Here is a 17,500-nt window from a genome sequence, read left to right on the forward strand (position 1 = left end):
TGAGATCATATAAGGTGCCGCTCTGATCTACATCGGATCCTATGACACAGATTCTGCCTCGTGCAGCAGAACCAAATGTCCTTTGCTTTACGTTTATATCAGGGACCACAATCGTTCTGTTTGTAGACTAGAGGGATGATGAGGGTTGTACTTCAGCAGATTTCAATACATTTTGCGCACTACCTGCCTCCAGTTCAATGTGTTAGTCAGTATTTCCCAACCAGTGTGCCTCCAGCTGTTGCAAAACTACAACTCCCAGCATGCCTGGACAGCCTTAGACCATTATTTCCCAACCAGTGTGCCTCCAGCTGTTGCAAAACTACAACTCCCAGCATGCCCGTACAGCCTTAGACCATTGTTTCCCAACCAGTGTGCCTCCAGCTGTTGCAAAACTACAATTCCTGGCATGCCCGGACAGCCTTAGGCCAGTATTTCCCAACCAGTGTGCCTCCAGCTGTTGCAAAACTATAACTCCCAGCATGCCCAGACAGCCTTAGGCAAGGGTTTCCCAACCAGTGTGCCTCCAGCTGTTGCAAAACTACAACACCCAGCATGCCTGGACAGCCTTAGACCATTGTTTCCCAACCAGTGTGCCTCCAGCTGTTGCAAAACTACAACTCCCAGCATGCCCGGACAGCCTTAGACCATTGTTTCCCAACCAGTGTGCCTCCAGCTGTTGCAAAACTACAATTCCCGGCATGCCCGGACAGCCTTAGGCCAGTGTTTCCCAACCAGTGTGCCTCCAGCTGTTGCAAAACTATAACTCCCAGCATGCCCAGACAGCCTTTGGCTATTTTGCAACAGCTGGAGGCACATATATGGGCGATGCGCTTGGTGATTAGACGTCCCTCAGCGGAGTCCTCTCACACACCGAGCGCAGGAGTCTAACTTCACATCACCGGATAGAAAGTTGGAGAGAATCCCAGAAGTCCGGTAGTCATTACCTGCCAAAATCTGACGCCTCCATTGTTAAGTTCTATGGAAGCTGTTATTTCTGGGCCACTAGAATTGTCATGCTCCAGCAGTCGGCGCCTCCATCAGTATTTTCACGGCGAGAACTGCTCAGCCTGCAGCGCTATTTTTGCAGAACCCTTCTTATAAAAAAGAAAACAATTTGATTGGTCGGAAGATTGTGCTGAGTGGGAAGGTTCCTGCTCGTTCTCCTTATTGTTCAAAGGGGGAGATTTATCAAAACCTGTGTAGAGGAAGAGCGGTGCAGTGTCCCATGGGCAACTGCACCACTCTTCCTCTACACTGGTTTTGATAAATCTGCCCCAAAATCTTTCATCTAAAGTATTTCTAAATGACCGGGACACTTTAAAGCAGTGTTTTCTGAACAGTGTGTCTCCAGCTGTTGTAAAACTACAAATCCCAGCATGCCCGGACAGCCAACGGCTGTCCAGGCATGCTGGGTGTTGTAGTTTTGCAACAGCTGGAGAAGCTGTCTGCATGCTGGGAGTTGTAACAGCTGAAGCCACTTTGGTTGGGAAACACTGGCCTAAGTATGTCAAGGCATGCTGCGAGTTGTAGTCTTGCAACAGCTGGAGGCACACTGGTTGGTAAACACTGGCCTAAGGATGTCCAGGCATGCTGAGAGTTGTAGTTTTGCAACAGCTGGAGGCACAATGGTTAGGAAGCAGTGCCAAAGGCTGTCTGGGCATGCTGTGAGTTGTAGTTTTGCAACAGCTGGAGCCACTCTAGTTGGGAAACACTGCTTTAAAGAGTTGAATTTTTTCACTGAAAAGTATTTCTATTGTGAGTCACAAAGTCGCTCATACAGAGAAAACTGATGCTTTTTAACACAAATATTTAAAGTGTTTCTGTCATTTAGAAAACATTTTACATGTCAAGAGTTTAGATTTCACCTGGTCTCACTCCTGACACCCGCAGTGATGGTGATTTATAGCTGGGTCAAGTCCACGGCATCATTTAAGGATTTATTCACATGGAAGCGCATCAGCAGTGTATTTGACGCTGCAGATGCGCTGCCGGCACACACAGAGTTATGGCAAAAGGAGCTCTCTGCTCCTGCTGCCGTTGCTCTGTGTGTCTGGAAATCCGCAGCTACAAGCAGACACACAGAGCTACAGCAGCAGAGAGATTGCTCTGCCGTAACTGTGTGCGCCAGCAGCGCATCTGCAGCGGCAAATATACTGCGGATGTGCTCCCGTGTGACTACATTCTAAGTCTTTTTAGGCATAGAAATCTATGCATAAAAATGGAGGGATTTGCCGTCTCATTGACGTGTCAAGTGTTTTTTTAATAACAGTAATGCTTTAAAGAAGTGGTCTCAAACTGTGGCCCTCCAGATGTTGCAAAACTACAACTCCCAGCATGCCCGGACAGCCAATGGCTGTCCGGGCATGCTGAGAGTTGTAGTTTTGCAACAGCTGGAGGCACACTGGTTGGGAAACAGCAGCCAAAGGCTGTCCGGGCATGCTGAGAGTTGTAGTTGGGCATCAGCTGGAGGCACACTGGTTGGGGACCACTACTTTAAAGTGTCTCATGCATAAGGCCCCTTTCACACTACAAAATTACTCCGTTTTAAAGATCCGTACGAAGTTCCGACTGAAAATCAGCTTTAAAAAGGCAATTACAAAATCCTATACGGCCGTTAGAAAATCCCATTATAGTCCGTGGGATCTTTCTAATAGCCGTTTTAACCCGTTATTGCCCGTTATGAATAACGGCCGTTATTTTGTGACGGAGGATAGAATTGGGAGAAATAGTGCATGCACTATTAATAACGGGCTATAACGGGGTAAAACGGCTATTAGAAAAATCCCACGGACTATAATGGGATTTTCTAACGGCCGTATAGGATTTTGTAACTGCCGTTTTACAGCTGATTTTCTGACAGAACTTCGTACGGATCTTTAAAACGGAGAAATTTTGTAGTGTGAAAGAAGCCTAAAGTATTTTCCATTATTCACACCAAGGCAGGGGCGCAGGACTTTATCCCTATAGACCAGTGTGCGATGTTACATTAGCGCCTCAGCCCGGCTACAATAGTATCTGCCAATCTTCAGTGACATCGGCCTTTACCAGTCCAGGAGATAAAGGACCCACAAAAGTCCATCGGGGTTTATTGTGACAGGAAAGAACAAGTGGCAAACGGATCATGCGCTGACGATGCGCTGACGATGCGCTGACGATGCGCTGACGATGCGCTGACGATGCGCTGACGATGCGCTGACGATGCGCGGACCATGCGCTGACGATGCGCGGACCATGCGCTGACGATGCGCGGACCATGCGCTGACGATGCGCGGACCATGCGCTGACGATGCGCGGACCATGCGCTGACGATGCGCGGACCATGCGCTGACCATGCGCGGACCATGCGCTGACCATGCGCTGACCATACACCCCGAGGCTGCAGATGTGGAATCTTTTCTACGTACTGAACGTTTCCTGTTCTGTAGAAAGGGAAGTGGTGTATAGTGCGGACTGTGGGAGGAAACGGATAGAAAAGGAACCTTGTGGTGTATACAGCGGCGGGATCACCACGGAAACCTCCAGACATGTAAACAAATGTCTTATCATGTTATTTTATTGTAGCTGTTCTTTAGTTTTGTATTACAGCCTATAGTTTGTAAGGAAAATGTGATAGATATGTGTCTGACTTATATCCTGTATGATACTCCAGAGCTGTACTCACTATTCTGCTGGTGAGGTCACTGTGTACATACATTACATTACTGATCCTGTACTGATCCTGAGTTATATCCTGTATTATACTACAGAGCTGTACTCACTATTCTGCTGGTGAGGTCACTGTGTACATACATTACATTACTGATCCTGTACTGATCCTGAGTTATATCCTGTATTATACTCCAGAGCTGTACTCACTATTCTGCTGGTGAGGTCACTGTGTACATACATTACATTACTTATCCTGTACTGATCCTGAGTTATATCCTGTATGATACTCCAGAGCTGTACTCACTATTCTGCTGGTGAGGTCACTGTGTACATACATTACATTACTTATCCTGTACTGATCCTGAGTTATATCCTGTATGATACTCCAGAGCTGTACTCGCTATTCTGCTGGTGAGGTCACTGTGCATATACATTACATTACTTATCCTGTACTGATCCTGAGTTATATCCTGTATTATACTCCAGAGCTGTACTCACTATTCTGCTGGTGAGGTCACTGTGTACATACATTACATTACTTATCCTGTACTGATCCTGAGTTATATCCTGTATGATACTCCAGAGCTGTACTCACTATTCTGCTGGTGAGGTCACTGTGCATATACATTACATTACTTATCCTGTACTGATCCTGAGTTATATCCTGTATTATACTCCAGAGCTGTACTCACTATTCTGCTGGTGAGGTCACTGTGTACATACATTACATTACTTATCCTGTACTGATCCTGAGTTATATCCTGTATTATACTCCAGAGCTGTACTCACTATTCTGCTGGTGAGGTCACTGTGTACATACATTACATTACTGATCCTGTACTGATCCTGAGTTATATCCTGTATTATACTCCAGAGCTGTACTCACTATTCTGCTGGTGAGGTCACTGTGTACATTACATTAATGATCCTGTACTGATCCTGAGTCATATCCTGTATTATACCCCAGATCTGGGTGTATTTTCTGCCCTGTACACATGGGTAGGTCTGTTGTTACCATGTTAGTTCACGCCCGGCTGTCCTGTAATTGATAGCTGGACCCGCGCCCAGTCACTACATTGGCAGCGGTTGTACCTTTCCGTTCTATATATCTATGTTGTGCGGTTTTATCTGGAGCAGTGTGTCCGTCCTGTATACACAGTCTGCAGTGTCCTTCCTGTATACACAGGCTGCAGCCTCCTCTCCTGTGTGCACAGGCTGCAGCCTCCTCTCCTGTGTGCACAGGCTGCAGCCTCCTCTCCTGTGTGCACAGGCTGCAGCCTCCTCTCCTGTGTGCACAGGCTGCAGCCTCCTCTCCTGTGTGCACAGGCTGCAGCCTCCTCTCCTGTGTGCACAGGCTGCAGCCTCCTCTCCTGTGTGCACAGGCTGCAGCCTCCTCTCCTGTGTGCACAGGCTGCAGCCTCCTCTCCTGTGTGCACAGGCTGCAGCCTCCTCTCCTGTGTGCACAGGCTGCAGCCTCCTCTCCTGTGTGCACAGGCTGCAGCCTCCTCTCCTGTGTGCACAGGCTGCAGCCTCCTCTCCTGTGTGCACAGGCTGCAGCCTCCTCTCCTGTGTGCACAGGCTGCAGCCTCCTCTCCTGTGTGCACAGGCTGCAGCCTCCTCTCCTGTGTGCACAGGCTGCAGCCTCCTCTCCTGTGTGCACTGGCTGCAGCCTCCTCTCCTGTGTGCACTGGCTGCAGCCTCCTCTCCTGTCTGTACACTGGCTGCAGCCTCCTCTCCTGTCTGTACACTGGCTGCAGCCTCCTCTCCTGTCTGTACACTGGCTGCAGCCTCCTCTCCTGTCTGTACACTGGCTGCAGCCTCATCTCCTGTCTGTACACTGGCTGCAGCCTCATCTCCTGTCTGTACACTGGCTGCAGCCTCCTCTCCTGTGTGTACACTGGCTGCAGCCTCATCTCCTGTCTGTACACTGGCTGCAGCCTCATCTCCTGTCTGTACACTGGCTGCAGCCTCATCTCCTGTCTGTACACTGGCTGCAGCCTCCTCTCCTGTGTGTACACTGGCTGCAGCCTCCTCTCCTGTGTGTACACTGGCTGCAGCCTCCTCTCCTGTGTGTACACTGGCTGCAGCCTCCTCTCCTGTGTGTACACTGGCTGCAGCCTCCTCTCCTGTGTGTACACTGGCTGCAGCCTCATCTCCTGTGTGTACACTGGCTGCAGCCTCATCTCGTGTGTGTACACTGGCTGCAGCCTCATCTCCTGTGTGTACACTGGCTGCAGCCTCCTCTCCTGTGTGTACACTGGCTGCAGCCTCCTCTCCTGTGTGTACACTGGCTGCAGCCTCATCTCCTGTGTGTACACTGGCTGCAGCCTCCTCTCCTGTGTGTACACTGGCTGCAGCCTCCTCTCCTGTGTGTACACTGGCTGCAGCCTCATCTCCTGTGTGTACACGGGCTGCAGCCTCATCTCCTGTGTGTACACGGGCTGCAGCCTCATCTCCTGTGTGTACACTGGCTGCAGCCTCCTCTCCTGTGTGTACACGGGCTGCAGCCTCCTCTCCTGTGTGTACACTGGCTGCAGCCTCCTCTCCTGTGTGTACACGGGCTGCAGCCTCCTCTCCTGTGTGTACACGGGCTGCAGCCTCCTCTCCTGTGTGTACACGGGCTGCAGCCTCCTCTCCTGTGTGTACACGGGCTGCAGCCTCCTCTCCTGTGTGTACACGGGCTGCAGCCTCCTCTCCTGTGTGTACACGGGCTGCAGCCTCCTCTCCTGTGTGTACACGGGCTGCAGCCTCCTCTCCTGTGTGTACACGGGCTGCAGCCTCCTCTCCTGTGTGTACACGGGCTGCAGCCTCCTCTCCTGTGTGTACACGGGCTGCAGCCTCCTCTCCTGTGTGTACACGGGCTGCAGCCTCCTCTCCTGTGTGTACACGGGCTGCAGCCTCCTCTCCTGTGTGTACACGGGCTGCAGCCTCCTCTCCTGTGTGTACACGGGCTGCAGCCTCCTCTCCTGTGTGTACACGGGCTGCAGCCTCCTCTCCTGTGTGTACACGGGCTGCAGCCTCCTCTCCTGTGTGTACACGGGCTGCAGCCTCCTCTCCTGTGTGTACACGGGCTGCAGCCTCCTCTCCTGTGTGTACACGGGCTGCAGCCTCCTCTCCTGTGTGTACACTGGCTGCTCCTCTCCTGTTAATAGGAAATCTTTATCACCGCACTGAAATGAGAACATGGAGTATTTGTCGCCGCTTCGTAATGGCTGCAGAGCAGAAAACCGAGGACGATTTATGGTGACACTGCGCATCTACGAGATCGTGTTCGGCTACGTTCACACATACGCAGATTTGATGCGCAGGATTTGCTGCTGTAGATTTCAATGTATACTAAATGACTGATCACAGCTTCTAATCTGCAGTTACAAATCCTGCGCATCAAATCTGCGCAGGATCCTGTACGTGTGAATAGACCCTTAGATTCTTAGATGAAGCCGCCACTCCTGGCGCCACCTGCAAACAGCTATTGACATCTTAAAGATTACTTCTCATGATCTTGTTACGTGTTATAATCCTCCCTATTGCTTACATATCCCAGATCTGAAACCATTTATTTGGGGGTATTAGTAGTTCTGCATGTTGTAGTTGAGCAGTTGCTCAGTACTACAATTCCCAGAATTCAGTGCGTCTTCATCGCACTCCTCCCACCCGTGCCAACTCCCTTCTCCCCCCTACAGCACGGCTGCCACTTCCGGACCCAGAGCTGTTGCAGATCCTCTAATTTCACATCAGACTATCTCTGTGAGGTTGCAGCACCTCCTATATTCATTCCATGTCCACTCCTCTGCCTGTGGCATTGATCAGCGTCGGGCAGAATGCTGTAACCACACCTCATTCTTCCCTGTAAGTCCCAATAAAGATATATATATATATATATATATATATATATATATATATATATATATATATATGTGTATATGACAAGGGAGATGGTGATGTAGCTGGAGAGGCCAGTCAGAGGTGATGACATCACTCAGGGGGCGGGGCTGAAGCTCAGAGATGATCTAGCAGAGAATGATGTGTTATGTCCTTAGAGAGGGAGCAGCCAGGGAGCTGCTGAGATAACACCACACTGACAATGAGAGGACTACGTAACTTCCTGTCATGAGAGAGGGACAAGCCAGGAGGCTGTTGAGACAATACCACACTGAAAATGAGAACTACATAACTTCCTGTCAGGAGAGAGGGAGGAGCCAGAAGGCTGTTTAGACAACACCACACTAATATTGAGGAATACATAACTTTCTGTCAGGAGAAGGGGGGGGGGGTGCAGGGAGCCACTGACACAACACCACACTGAAATTGAGAACTACATAACTTCCTGTCATGAGAGGAGGAGGAGCCAGGGAGCTGCTGTGACAACACTACACTGACAATGAGAGGACTACACAACTTCCTGTCAGGGGTTTTAACGCAATTTTTTTTTTCTAAAGCCAGTACAAAGTGTAATAATACAATATTAGAGAGTTATGGATCTTGGAACAATAGTTTTATTTATTTCTAATTTCCTGATTCTCCTTTAAATATCTGTAGATCACTTGTGTATTTCAGCGCGAGTTCTGCTCCCTTTTTTCTGGGAAATTAAAATTGTACATGTTTCAGATTTAACAATCTGTTCCACAGATCAAATTCCCAGCCAACGGCTGTCCGGGCATGCTGGGAGTTGTAGTTTTGCAACATCTGGAGGTCCGCAGGTTGAAGACCACTGCCCTATAGTGTTTCCCAATCAGTCTGGGCTTGCTGGGAGTTGTAGTTCTGCAACAGCTGGAGGCACACAAGTTGGAAAACACTGTCCAAAGTCTGTACAGACATGCTGGGAGTTGTAGTTTTAGAACAGCTGAAGCACACTCATTGGGAAACACTGCCCAAAGGCTATCTGGGCATGCTGGGAGTTGTAGTCTTACAACAGCTGGAGGCACACTAGTTGGGAAGAAACTGGCCTAAGGCTGTCCGGGCATGCTGGGAGTTGTAGTTTTGTAATAGCTAAAGGCTTGCTGGTGGGGAAACACTGATGTGCAGGATATACCTAAAGAAGTTTAGAGAGGGAGGGGGGGGGGTTGTTATAGAGCTATAAAGGTCAGAGGTCATCTCAATAAATAAACTCATCGTCATCTACATCTGGATAACTTGTAACAATTTGTCATAGACTGCTGCTTATCGCAACAAATTGTTACAAGTTATCCAGATGTAGATGAGGACGTCGTTCTCCTGTCAGTCGCCCGTATTCTCTGGTCAGGGGCCCCTGGTGGTCATCGCTGTAGATCCCGGGGGAAGGGTTTGATATTCTTCTTGTGTCAGGATGATCTGGTGGATGAAGTCACCGGACGTCCTGGAGGATCAGACAGAACGCGGCTTTGTGACAGCCCCGATAGCGTCTCGCCTGTGCTGCCATTTCTCACACTGCCGTTCTCTGTTCCTCCAGCTGTGCGGATGGCGGGGGGCCGCTCCTAATGAATTAATTAATCAGGGGACTCGGATAATCCGCCCGTCAAGTGACCAGAAGACCCTCGCAGATCACCGGATGTCTCTGTAATAACACAATGAATAATGGAGGCGCTTGTGTCTGATTTAGGCAAATAAGGGTCCTCCTGGACTCCAGTAAATATAAGGGATGGAATCGTTCTCATGTCAAATTGTTAAAAAAATAAAATAAATTTTATATATATATATATATATATATATATATATATATCATATATATAAAAAAAATTATAGAGACAGCAGCAGTATACAGATAGGGTGGGAGGGGAGGTGTATAACTACTGTAGATCCCGATCCCAGAAAGATATACAGTGGAATAGGAGGTTTAGAACTACTATATATCCTGATTCCAAAGAGATAGCAGCAGCAGTATATAGATAGAGCTGGAGGAGAGATGTATAACTACTATATATCTTGATCCCATAAAGATAGCAACAGTATAGAGATATCGGGAGGGGAGGTGTATAACTATGACATCCTGATTCCATAGAGTCAGTAGTAGTATACAGAGAGAGCTGGAGGGGAGGTGTATAACAACAATATATCCTGATCCCATAGAGACACCAGCAGTATACAGATAGAGCTGGAGGGGAGGTGTCCGGGCATGCTGGCAGTTGTAGTTTTGCAACAGCTGGAGGCACCTTGGTTGGTAAACTCTTATTTAGAGGTATTTGTTCTATAGAGGTGGTGACCTCGCTGCCCCTGTAAGACTTCATGTCTCCTCTGTCTTTGAATCTCATTGCTCTCCCCCCTACAAAGCTCTTCTGTGCCGCCACTGACCTAGAGTAGACCCCGCGCCATCCTGCGCCCCTGCCAAGTGCTGAATGCATTCCGCTCATGTGATGCTATTGCCACTCTGGGGGCATCCACAGGATTAGGGGCCGGGCACAGGAGATACATTTGTCCTCCGCTTTACAGGTTCTGTCCCGGGGCTGAAGCTTCCACAACCTTATAATAGACTTTGTGTCTTTTTGTCTCCATTTCCCGTCAGTGATCACAAACATTCATGTTTATATGCAGAAGGTGATGATCATGTCCAGATGACATCGCTGCGGAGCTCGTTACAATGTGTCAGAGCTTTAAATAGAGACTCTGTATATTACTAACGCACAGCGCCACCCTCTGGATGTGGACAGTGACATTGTTGTTGCTGCATCTATTATGTTTTCATCATCTTTATACAGTGCCAACATATTCCAAAGCACTTTACAAATAAATTATTTTTTTATTGTTTTTAATTTTAGAAGAACGATGAGAATGGAAACTGCTCCGGAGAAAGCATCGAGTTCCCAACCACCAACCTGTATGAACTGGAGAGCCGGGTGCTGACCGACCACTGGTCTATCCCCTACAAGAGAGAGGAGTCCCTGGGAAAGTGCTTGATAGCGTCTACTTACCTGGCAAAGCTCGGTACGTTAACCCCTTATAGAAGATGTCTCACCAATATATATGACCATTGTATGGATCATAGAAAAAAATGTTTGATATTTACTTTATAAAATAATAATTATCCGGGGAGGAGGTATGGTGGCGCCTGGGGGTTGTTTTGCAACAATGTGTGAATCCAGCTCCTGAGTACTAAAGGACACACATGCTCAGTCACTGTCCCATCCATCTAATGAGGTGAGTGCTGGAGGACACACATGCTCAGTCACTGTCCCATCCATCTAATGAGGTGAGTACTAAAGGACACACATGCTCAGCCATTGTCCCCATCCATCTGAGGTGAGTGCTGGAGGACACACATGCTCAGTCACTGTCCCCATCATCTAATAAGCTGAGTGCTGGAGGACACACATGCTCAGTCACTGTCCCCATCCATCTAATAAGCTGAGTGCTGGAGGACACACATGCTCAGTCACTGTCCCCATCCATCTAATAAGCTGAGTGCTGGAGGACACACATGCTCAGTCACTGTCCCCATCCATCTAATGAGGTGAGTGCTGGAGGACACACATGCTCAGTCACTGTCCCCATCCATCTAATGAGGTGAGTGCTGGAGGACACACATGCTCAGTCACTGTCACCATCCATCTAATGAGGTGAGTGCTGGAGGACACACATGCTCAGTCACTGTCCCCATCATCTAATGATCTGAGTGTGATAAAGATAATGTCCAGAGTGGAGCTTGTGTGTCCTAATGACTTGTTCCTCTTCTCCGGGCAGGTCTGTCAGATTCTGATGAAAACTGCAAAAGGTTCATGGAGAGATGTATGCCGGAGGCTTTTAAAAAGGTAAAATGGGGAATGTCTAATCTTTTGGAAAGTGTCACTATATATTTTAGCTATATACTTTGGTTGTGTTTCCCGACCAGAGTGCATCCAGCTGTGGCCAAACTATAACTCCCACTATAACACTGCGCAATTCTCCAGGCTGAATGGACATGCGCCCAAAGATAGAACATGTTTATTGTTTGAGCAGAATTCTACCAGACTGCATTGCCGTCTATGAGACAGCGCTTGTCCACGAGGTCCTACCACCAATGACTTCTGCGGCGTCTGCTGCGATTATAACACTGGCTGAATGTCTGCAGTGTTATCAAGCCCATAGGATGCAGGGATAGGGGTTTTCTACATGGACTGCCCCTTTAAAGGGGTACTCCACTGGAAAACATTATATATATATTTTTTTTTATATGAACTGGTGCCAGAAAGTTAAACAGATTTGTAAATTACTTCTATTAAAAAAAATCTTAATCCTTCCAGTACTTATCAGCTTCTGTATGCTACAGAGGAAGTTATTTTCTTTTTGAATTTCCTTTCTGTCTGACACCTCTGTCCATTGTATGAACTGTCCAGAGCAGGAGAGGTTTTCTATGGGGATTTGCTCCTACTCTGGACAGTTCCTGACATGGACAGAGATGTCAGCAGAGAGCACTTTGGTCAGAAAGAAAGGAAATTCAAAAAGAAAAGAACTTCCTGTGGATCATACAGCAGCTGATAAGTACTGGAAGGATTAAGATTTTGTAATAGAAGTAATTTCCAAATCTGTTTAACTTTCTGGCACCAGTTTATTTAAAAAAAAAATGTTTTCCAGTGGAGTACCCCTTTAAAAAAAAAACAAAAAAAAAAACGCATCAAACCTATGCTATGGATTAGTGTTTAATAGCTGTGGAAGCTTTCCCAGAACATACGACAAGAGGATACTGCAAAGCTGTAGCCCAAGTCAGCCATATTGTCGGAACAGTCCGGCTCCTAGGCCGGGTTCACACCACGTTTTTGCAATACAGTTCCCGTATCAGGTTTTTAATTTAAAAAAAAAAAATAAATGATTCCCCAAAACCTGACTCAACTGTATCAAAACGTGTGAACAAATTTTAATCCGTATACGGTTTGCAAAATGATGTCTGGTTGTATCCGTTTTTTAAGAAGAAAAAAAAACATATATGTTTTTAAACACTTCATTCCATTATGAATAAAGTTTCACTTGTTTGATTGAAATTCCAAGAAAAAAAAACTGCAAAGTCAAAAACCTGATGGAACCGTACGCACATACAGTTCTGTACAGTTCCCATTGACTCCCATGTTAAAAAAAAATAAAAAAAAAATATACGTTTCAATACGGTTTTTCACCCGGACCAAAAAACGTGGTAGGCTACGGTTTTGGGTACGGGGAAAAAAAACTGACAAAACCGTAAGGATGCAAAACGGACATAACCGGATGCATCTTTTGGCGTACGGTTTTCATTGGAGAGTCGATGCATACGGTTTTCAATGCGGTTTGCAAATTCAAGTCGTATACGGGAACTGTATTGTAAAATGGTGGTGTGAACCCGGCCTTACATTGACCATCTTTTCCTCTCGTGTCTTACAGCTTCTAACATCCAGCGCTGTCCACAAATGGGGCACTGAGATCCACGAGGGCATCTATAACATGCTGATGCTGCTGGTAGATCTGGTGGCAGAACGCATCAAGCAGGAACCTATCCCCACCGGGCTCCTGGGCGTCCTCACCATGGTAACTTGTCTAGATGGTGCGGGATGTTGCGTGGATTTCCCCGACCTGTTTGGATAGTTCTGGATAAGTGTCCTATCTTTGTTCCAGGCCTTTAACCCCGACAATGAATATCATTTCAAGAATCGGATGAAGATGTCTCAGAAGAACTGGGCTGACGTCTTTGGGGAAGGAAACACTTACGCGGTGTCACCGGCCAGCAGCCTGCAGAAGGTGCAGACATTTATTGTTTACATATAAATCATGGAAAGACTGAATCAGGTTATATGGTGTATTATAGAAGCTCGTCCCATCTTATAAAGTAATAGGATGTCACTTATGATCAGCGGGGACACAATCTCTGCCACCACCATAGATCTTAAAGGGGTATTCCAGGCAAAAAACTTTTTTTTTTTTTTGTTTATATCAACTGACTCCAGAAAGTTAAACAGATTTGTAAATTACTTCTAAAAAAAAAAAAAAAAATCTTAATCCTTCCAATAATTATCAGCTGCTGAAGTTGAGTGTTTTTTTTCTGTCTGGCAACAGTGCTCTCTGCTGACATCTCTGCTTGTCTTGAGTAGAAGAGGTTTGCTATGGGGATTAGCTTGTACTCTGGACAAGTCCCGAGGCAAGCAGAGATGGCAGCAGAGAACACTTAGACATAAAAGAACTCAACTTCAGCAGCTCATAAGTACTGAAAGGATTAAGATGTTGTAATAGAAGTAATTTACAAATCTGTTTAACTCTCTGGAGCCAGTTGATATTTAAAAAAGAAAAAAAAAAAAGTTTTTTCCTGAATAATCCCTTTAACAATGAAGTTACTGCATGGCCCGTGCTGCACCCTGTTTTTTGGCGGCCGGTTTGACCTTTTGGCAGTCTGCTGCCCTTTTCCCTGCACAGTGGATACCATTTTAGGGGTACTCTGTGCCGGGTGGTGCTTCAATCTCGGAAACGCTGGATTTCCAAGACGCAGAAGTGATGTCACGCCATGTCCCCTTGTGACGTCACGCCCTGCCCCGGGAGCAGCACTCGGCACAGAATGCGGAGAACTTTAGATGGAGGATAAGATGTTTAAAGGGGTACTCCACTGCCCCAGCATTCGGAACATTTTTTTCTGAACGCTTGGAGCGGGCGGCGGGGGTCGAGATGTGACTCTATACGCCCCCTCAATGCAAGTCTTTGGGAGGGGGCGTGGCTGACGCCACGCCCCCTCCCATAGACTTGCATTAAGAGGGCTTAATGTGACATAGCGAGGGGCGTGGCCATAAAGTCACGACCCCCACCGCCCACACCTAGGGTTCTAAACAAATGCTGGCTGCTGCACAGAGATCGCGGGAGTCCTTTGGCTAGGGGGATAAGATGTCTAGGGGCAGAGTACCCCTTTAAAGTGTTACTCCAGTGGAAAACTTTAAAAAAAATAAATAAAAAATCAACTGGTGCCAGAAAGTTAAACAGATTTGCAAATTACTTCTATTAAAAAAATCTTAATCCTTCCAGTACTTATTAGCATCTGTATACTACAGAGGAAGTTCTTTTCTTTTTGGATTCTTTTCTGTCACGAACACAGTGCTCTCTGCTGACACCTCTGTCCATTTTAGGAACTGTCCAGAGCAGCATAGGTTTGCTATGGGGATTTTCTCCTGCTCTGGACAGTTCCTAAAATGGACAGAGGTGTCAGCAGAGAGCACTGTGCTTGTGACAGAAAAGAAATCCAAAAATAAAAGAACTTCCTCTGTAGTATACAAACGCTAATAAGTACTGGCAGGATTAAGATTTTTTTTTTATAGAAGTAATTTACAAATCTGTTTAACTTTCTGTCACCAGTTGATTAAAAGAAATATATATATATATATGTTTACCACTGGAGTACCCCTTTAAGGCACTGCACGGGAAACTGCGACACAACATGATTGTGAATTGGCCTGGCTGCAGTTCACTGTACATCTAGGTGGCTGGATCTCTACTGTGCATGACAAACTGCTGCCCCTTGATTCTCAGGAGTGGTGGGGTCCCAGGGGTTAAACCCGCACAGTTTATAAGGCCATGGTAAGAGCACTGCTTTATCTAATATGTTTGTATGCCCAGGAGTATTTCCTATATCATGTAGCTTATGCAGTTAGTATGTATTCTGAATATCTCTCCTTTTATGTCTTTTACAGGAACCGCACGGCTGGCTGGTGGACCTGGTGAACAGGGTAGGTGGTGGAGCAAGGGTGGGTGGGGGTCTTATACTGAAATATAATTTATTCAAAGACAAATTCCACCTTTAAAAGAAAACACTTCAGCAGCTTCGATCCCTCAAAACCACTCCCTTAAAGGGGTACTCTGGTGGAAAACATTTTTTTTTTTAAATCAACTGGTGCCAGAAAGTTATACAGATTTGTAAATGACTTCTATAAAAAAAATATTTACCCTGCCAGTACTTTTTAGCAGCTGTATGCTACAGAGGAAATTGTTTTCTTTTTGAATTTCTTTTTGTCTTGTCCACAGTGCTCTCTGCTGACACCTGATGCCGTATCAGGAACTGCCCAGAGCAGGAGAAAATCCCCATAGCAAATCTATGCTGCTCTGGACAGTTCCTGACATGGACAGAGGTGTCAGCAGAGAGCACTTTGCTCAGAGGTAACTGTAGGGGTATGTATATATGTAGTGTTTTACTTTTTATTTTGTGTAGGTGTATTGTATTGTAGTGTAGTGTTTTTCGGGTACATTGGGGTTTCAGAGAGTTTCCTGCTGGGAGTTTGAGCTGCAGCGGTAAATTTGCTGCATCTCAAACTTGCAGCTCGCTTTAAACCCGCCCGTGTGAATGTAGCCTGGGGGAGAGGGGGGGAGGGGGGCAAACCTCCAGCTGTTGCAAAACTACAACTCTTAGCATGCCCTTTGGCTGTCCGTGCATGCTTGGGGTTGTAGTTATGCAACAGCTGGAGGCACACTGGTTGCAAAACACTGAGAGTTTGTTACTTAACTCAGTATTTCCCAACCCGTGTGCCTCCAGCTGTTACAAAACTACAACTCCCAGCATGCATGCTCTTTCAGTGCATACTGGGAGTTATAGTTTTGCAAAAGCTTGGGGCACACAGTTTGGGAACCATTGAGTTAGGAAACAGACAATGTTTCCCAACCAGTGTTCCTCCAGTTATTGCAAAACTATAACTTGTTGTAGTTTTGCAACAACTGGAGGAGAATTGTTTGGTGACCACTGTGCAGTGGTGTCCAAACTGTAGCCCTCCAGATGTTGCAAAACTTCAACTTCAAGCATGCGCAGACTGCCCAGGCATGCTGGGAGTTGTAGTTTGGCAACATCTGAAAGGCCAAATGTTGCCGAACTACAACTCCCAGCATGCCTGGACAGTGTCTGCATGCTTTGAATTGTAGTTTTGCAACATCTTGAGGGCCACAGTTTGGAGACCACTGTGCAGTGGTCTCCAAATTTGCCTTTCCAGATGTTGCAAAACTATAACTCCCAGCATGCTGAGACTGTTCAGGCATGCTGGGAGTTGTAGTTCTGCAACATCTGAAGGGCCAGATGTTGCAGAACTATACTCCCAGCATGCCTGGATTGTGTGGCCATGCTGGGAGTTGTAGTTTTGCAACATCTGGAAGAGCACAGTTTGGAGACCACTGCACAGTGGTCTCCAAACTGTGGCCCTCCAGATGTTGCAAAACTACAACTCCCAGCATGGCCAGACAGACTTTGGCTGTCTGGGCATGCTGTGAGTTGTAGTTATAAAACTCCTAGAAGCAGCAGTGAAGATCACTTTACAGGGATCTTCACTGCTGCCACTGACGTCGCTGCCTTCACTTGCCTGCGCCTCCTTTCTGCCGCCGTTCCCCGTGTGTCATCAGGTAACTGGTGCTGGGCCATCGCCGCCATCTTCCCCCGCTTTGCCCGGACTTCTAGGTGCAGGCAGAGCGGGGGATCTGAACTTTCACCCCCCACCCCTGCCCTGTGATTCGCCGGTCAACTGAGACACTGTGATTGGTCCACAGGGACCAATCACAGTGATTGCTGACCAGGACCAATCACAGATGGTCCTGTTGTCTCCTGCCGGTAACAGTGGGACTTCTGCCTGTTAACCTGTGCGATGCCGCGTATCGCCGGATTAACTGAATGAATGCCTTTATATAATCGGTGGGATGCGCGAACTAGCTGCATAACCTGCCGTTTATATAAGACATTCCGCGGGAAGGGGTTAAAAGGAAACACATCAGCAGTTTCGATCCCTCAAAACCATTAAAACTCCTGTATGAATGTCAATGAGAGTGTAATGCTACCTGCTGTGTTAGTAGAACATTCAATGTCCCAGCCTCTGTTACAGCAAGTGCCTTGTAGGCGGTCACTTCACCTTAAAGGGGCACTCCAGAGGGGAATAAAAATTTAAGTCAACTGGTGCCAGAAAGTTTTATACAGATTTGTAAATTACTTCTA

At 46.9% G+C, this 17,500-nt stretch overlaps 1 protein-coding gene across 4 annotated transcripts in view; it reads left to right on the forward strand.

Annotated features, from left to right (window-relative positions):
* Positions 1-17,500, forward strand: part of USP24 (ubiquitin specific peptidase 24) — a 123,411-nt gene that overhangs the window by 18,509 nt on the left and 87,402 nt on the right. For all 4 annotated transcript variants that reach the window (XM_056533012.1, XM_056533008.1, XM_056533009.1 and 1 more), the window contains exons 2-6: positions 10,380-10,545; positions 11,302-11,369; positions 12,949-13,092; positions 13,180-13,302; positions 15,231-15,266. In XM_056533012.1, the coding sequence (XP_056388987.1) occupies positions 10,380-10,545; positions 11,302-11,369; positions 12,949-13,092; positions 13,180-13,302; positions 15,231-15,266 (537 nt within the window). The remainder of the gene's footprint in view (positions 1-10,379; positions 10,546-11,301; positions 11,370-12,948; positions 13,093-13,179; positions 13,303-15,230; positions 15,267-17,500) is intronic.

This window comes from Hyla sarda, chromosome 7 (genome assembly GCF_029499605.1).
Source record: "Hyla sarda isolate aHylSar1 chromosome 7, aHylSar1.hap1, whole genome shotgun sequence".
Taxonomy (NCBI): domain Eukaryota; kingdom Metazoa; phylum Chordata; class Amphibia; order Anura; family Hylidae; genus Hyla; species Hyla sarda.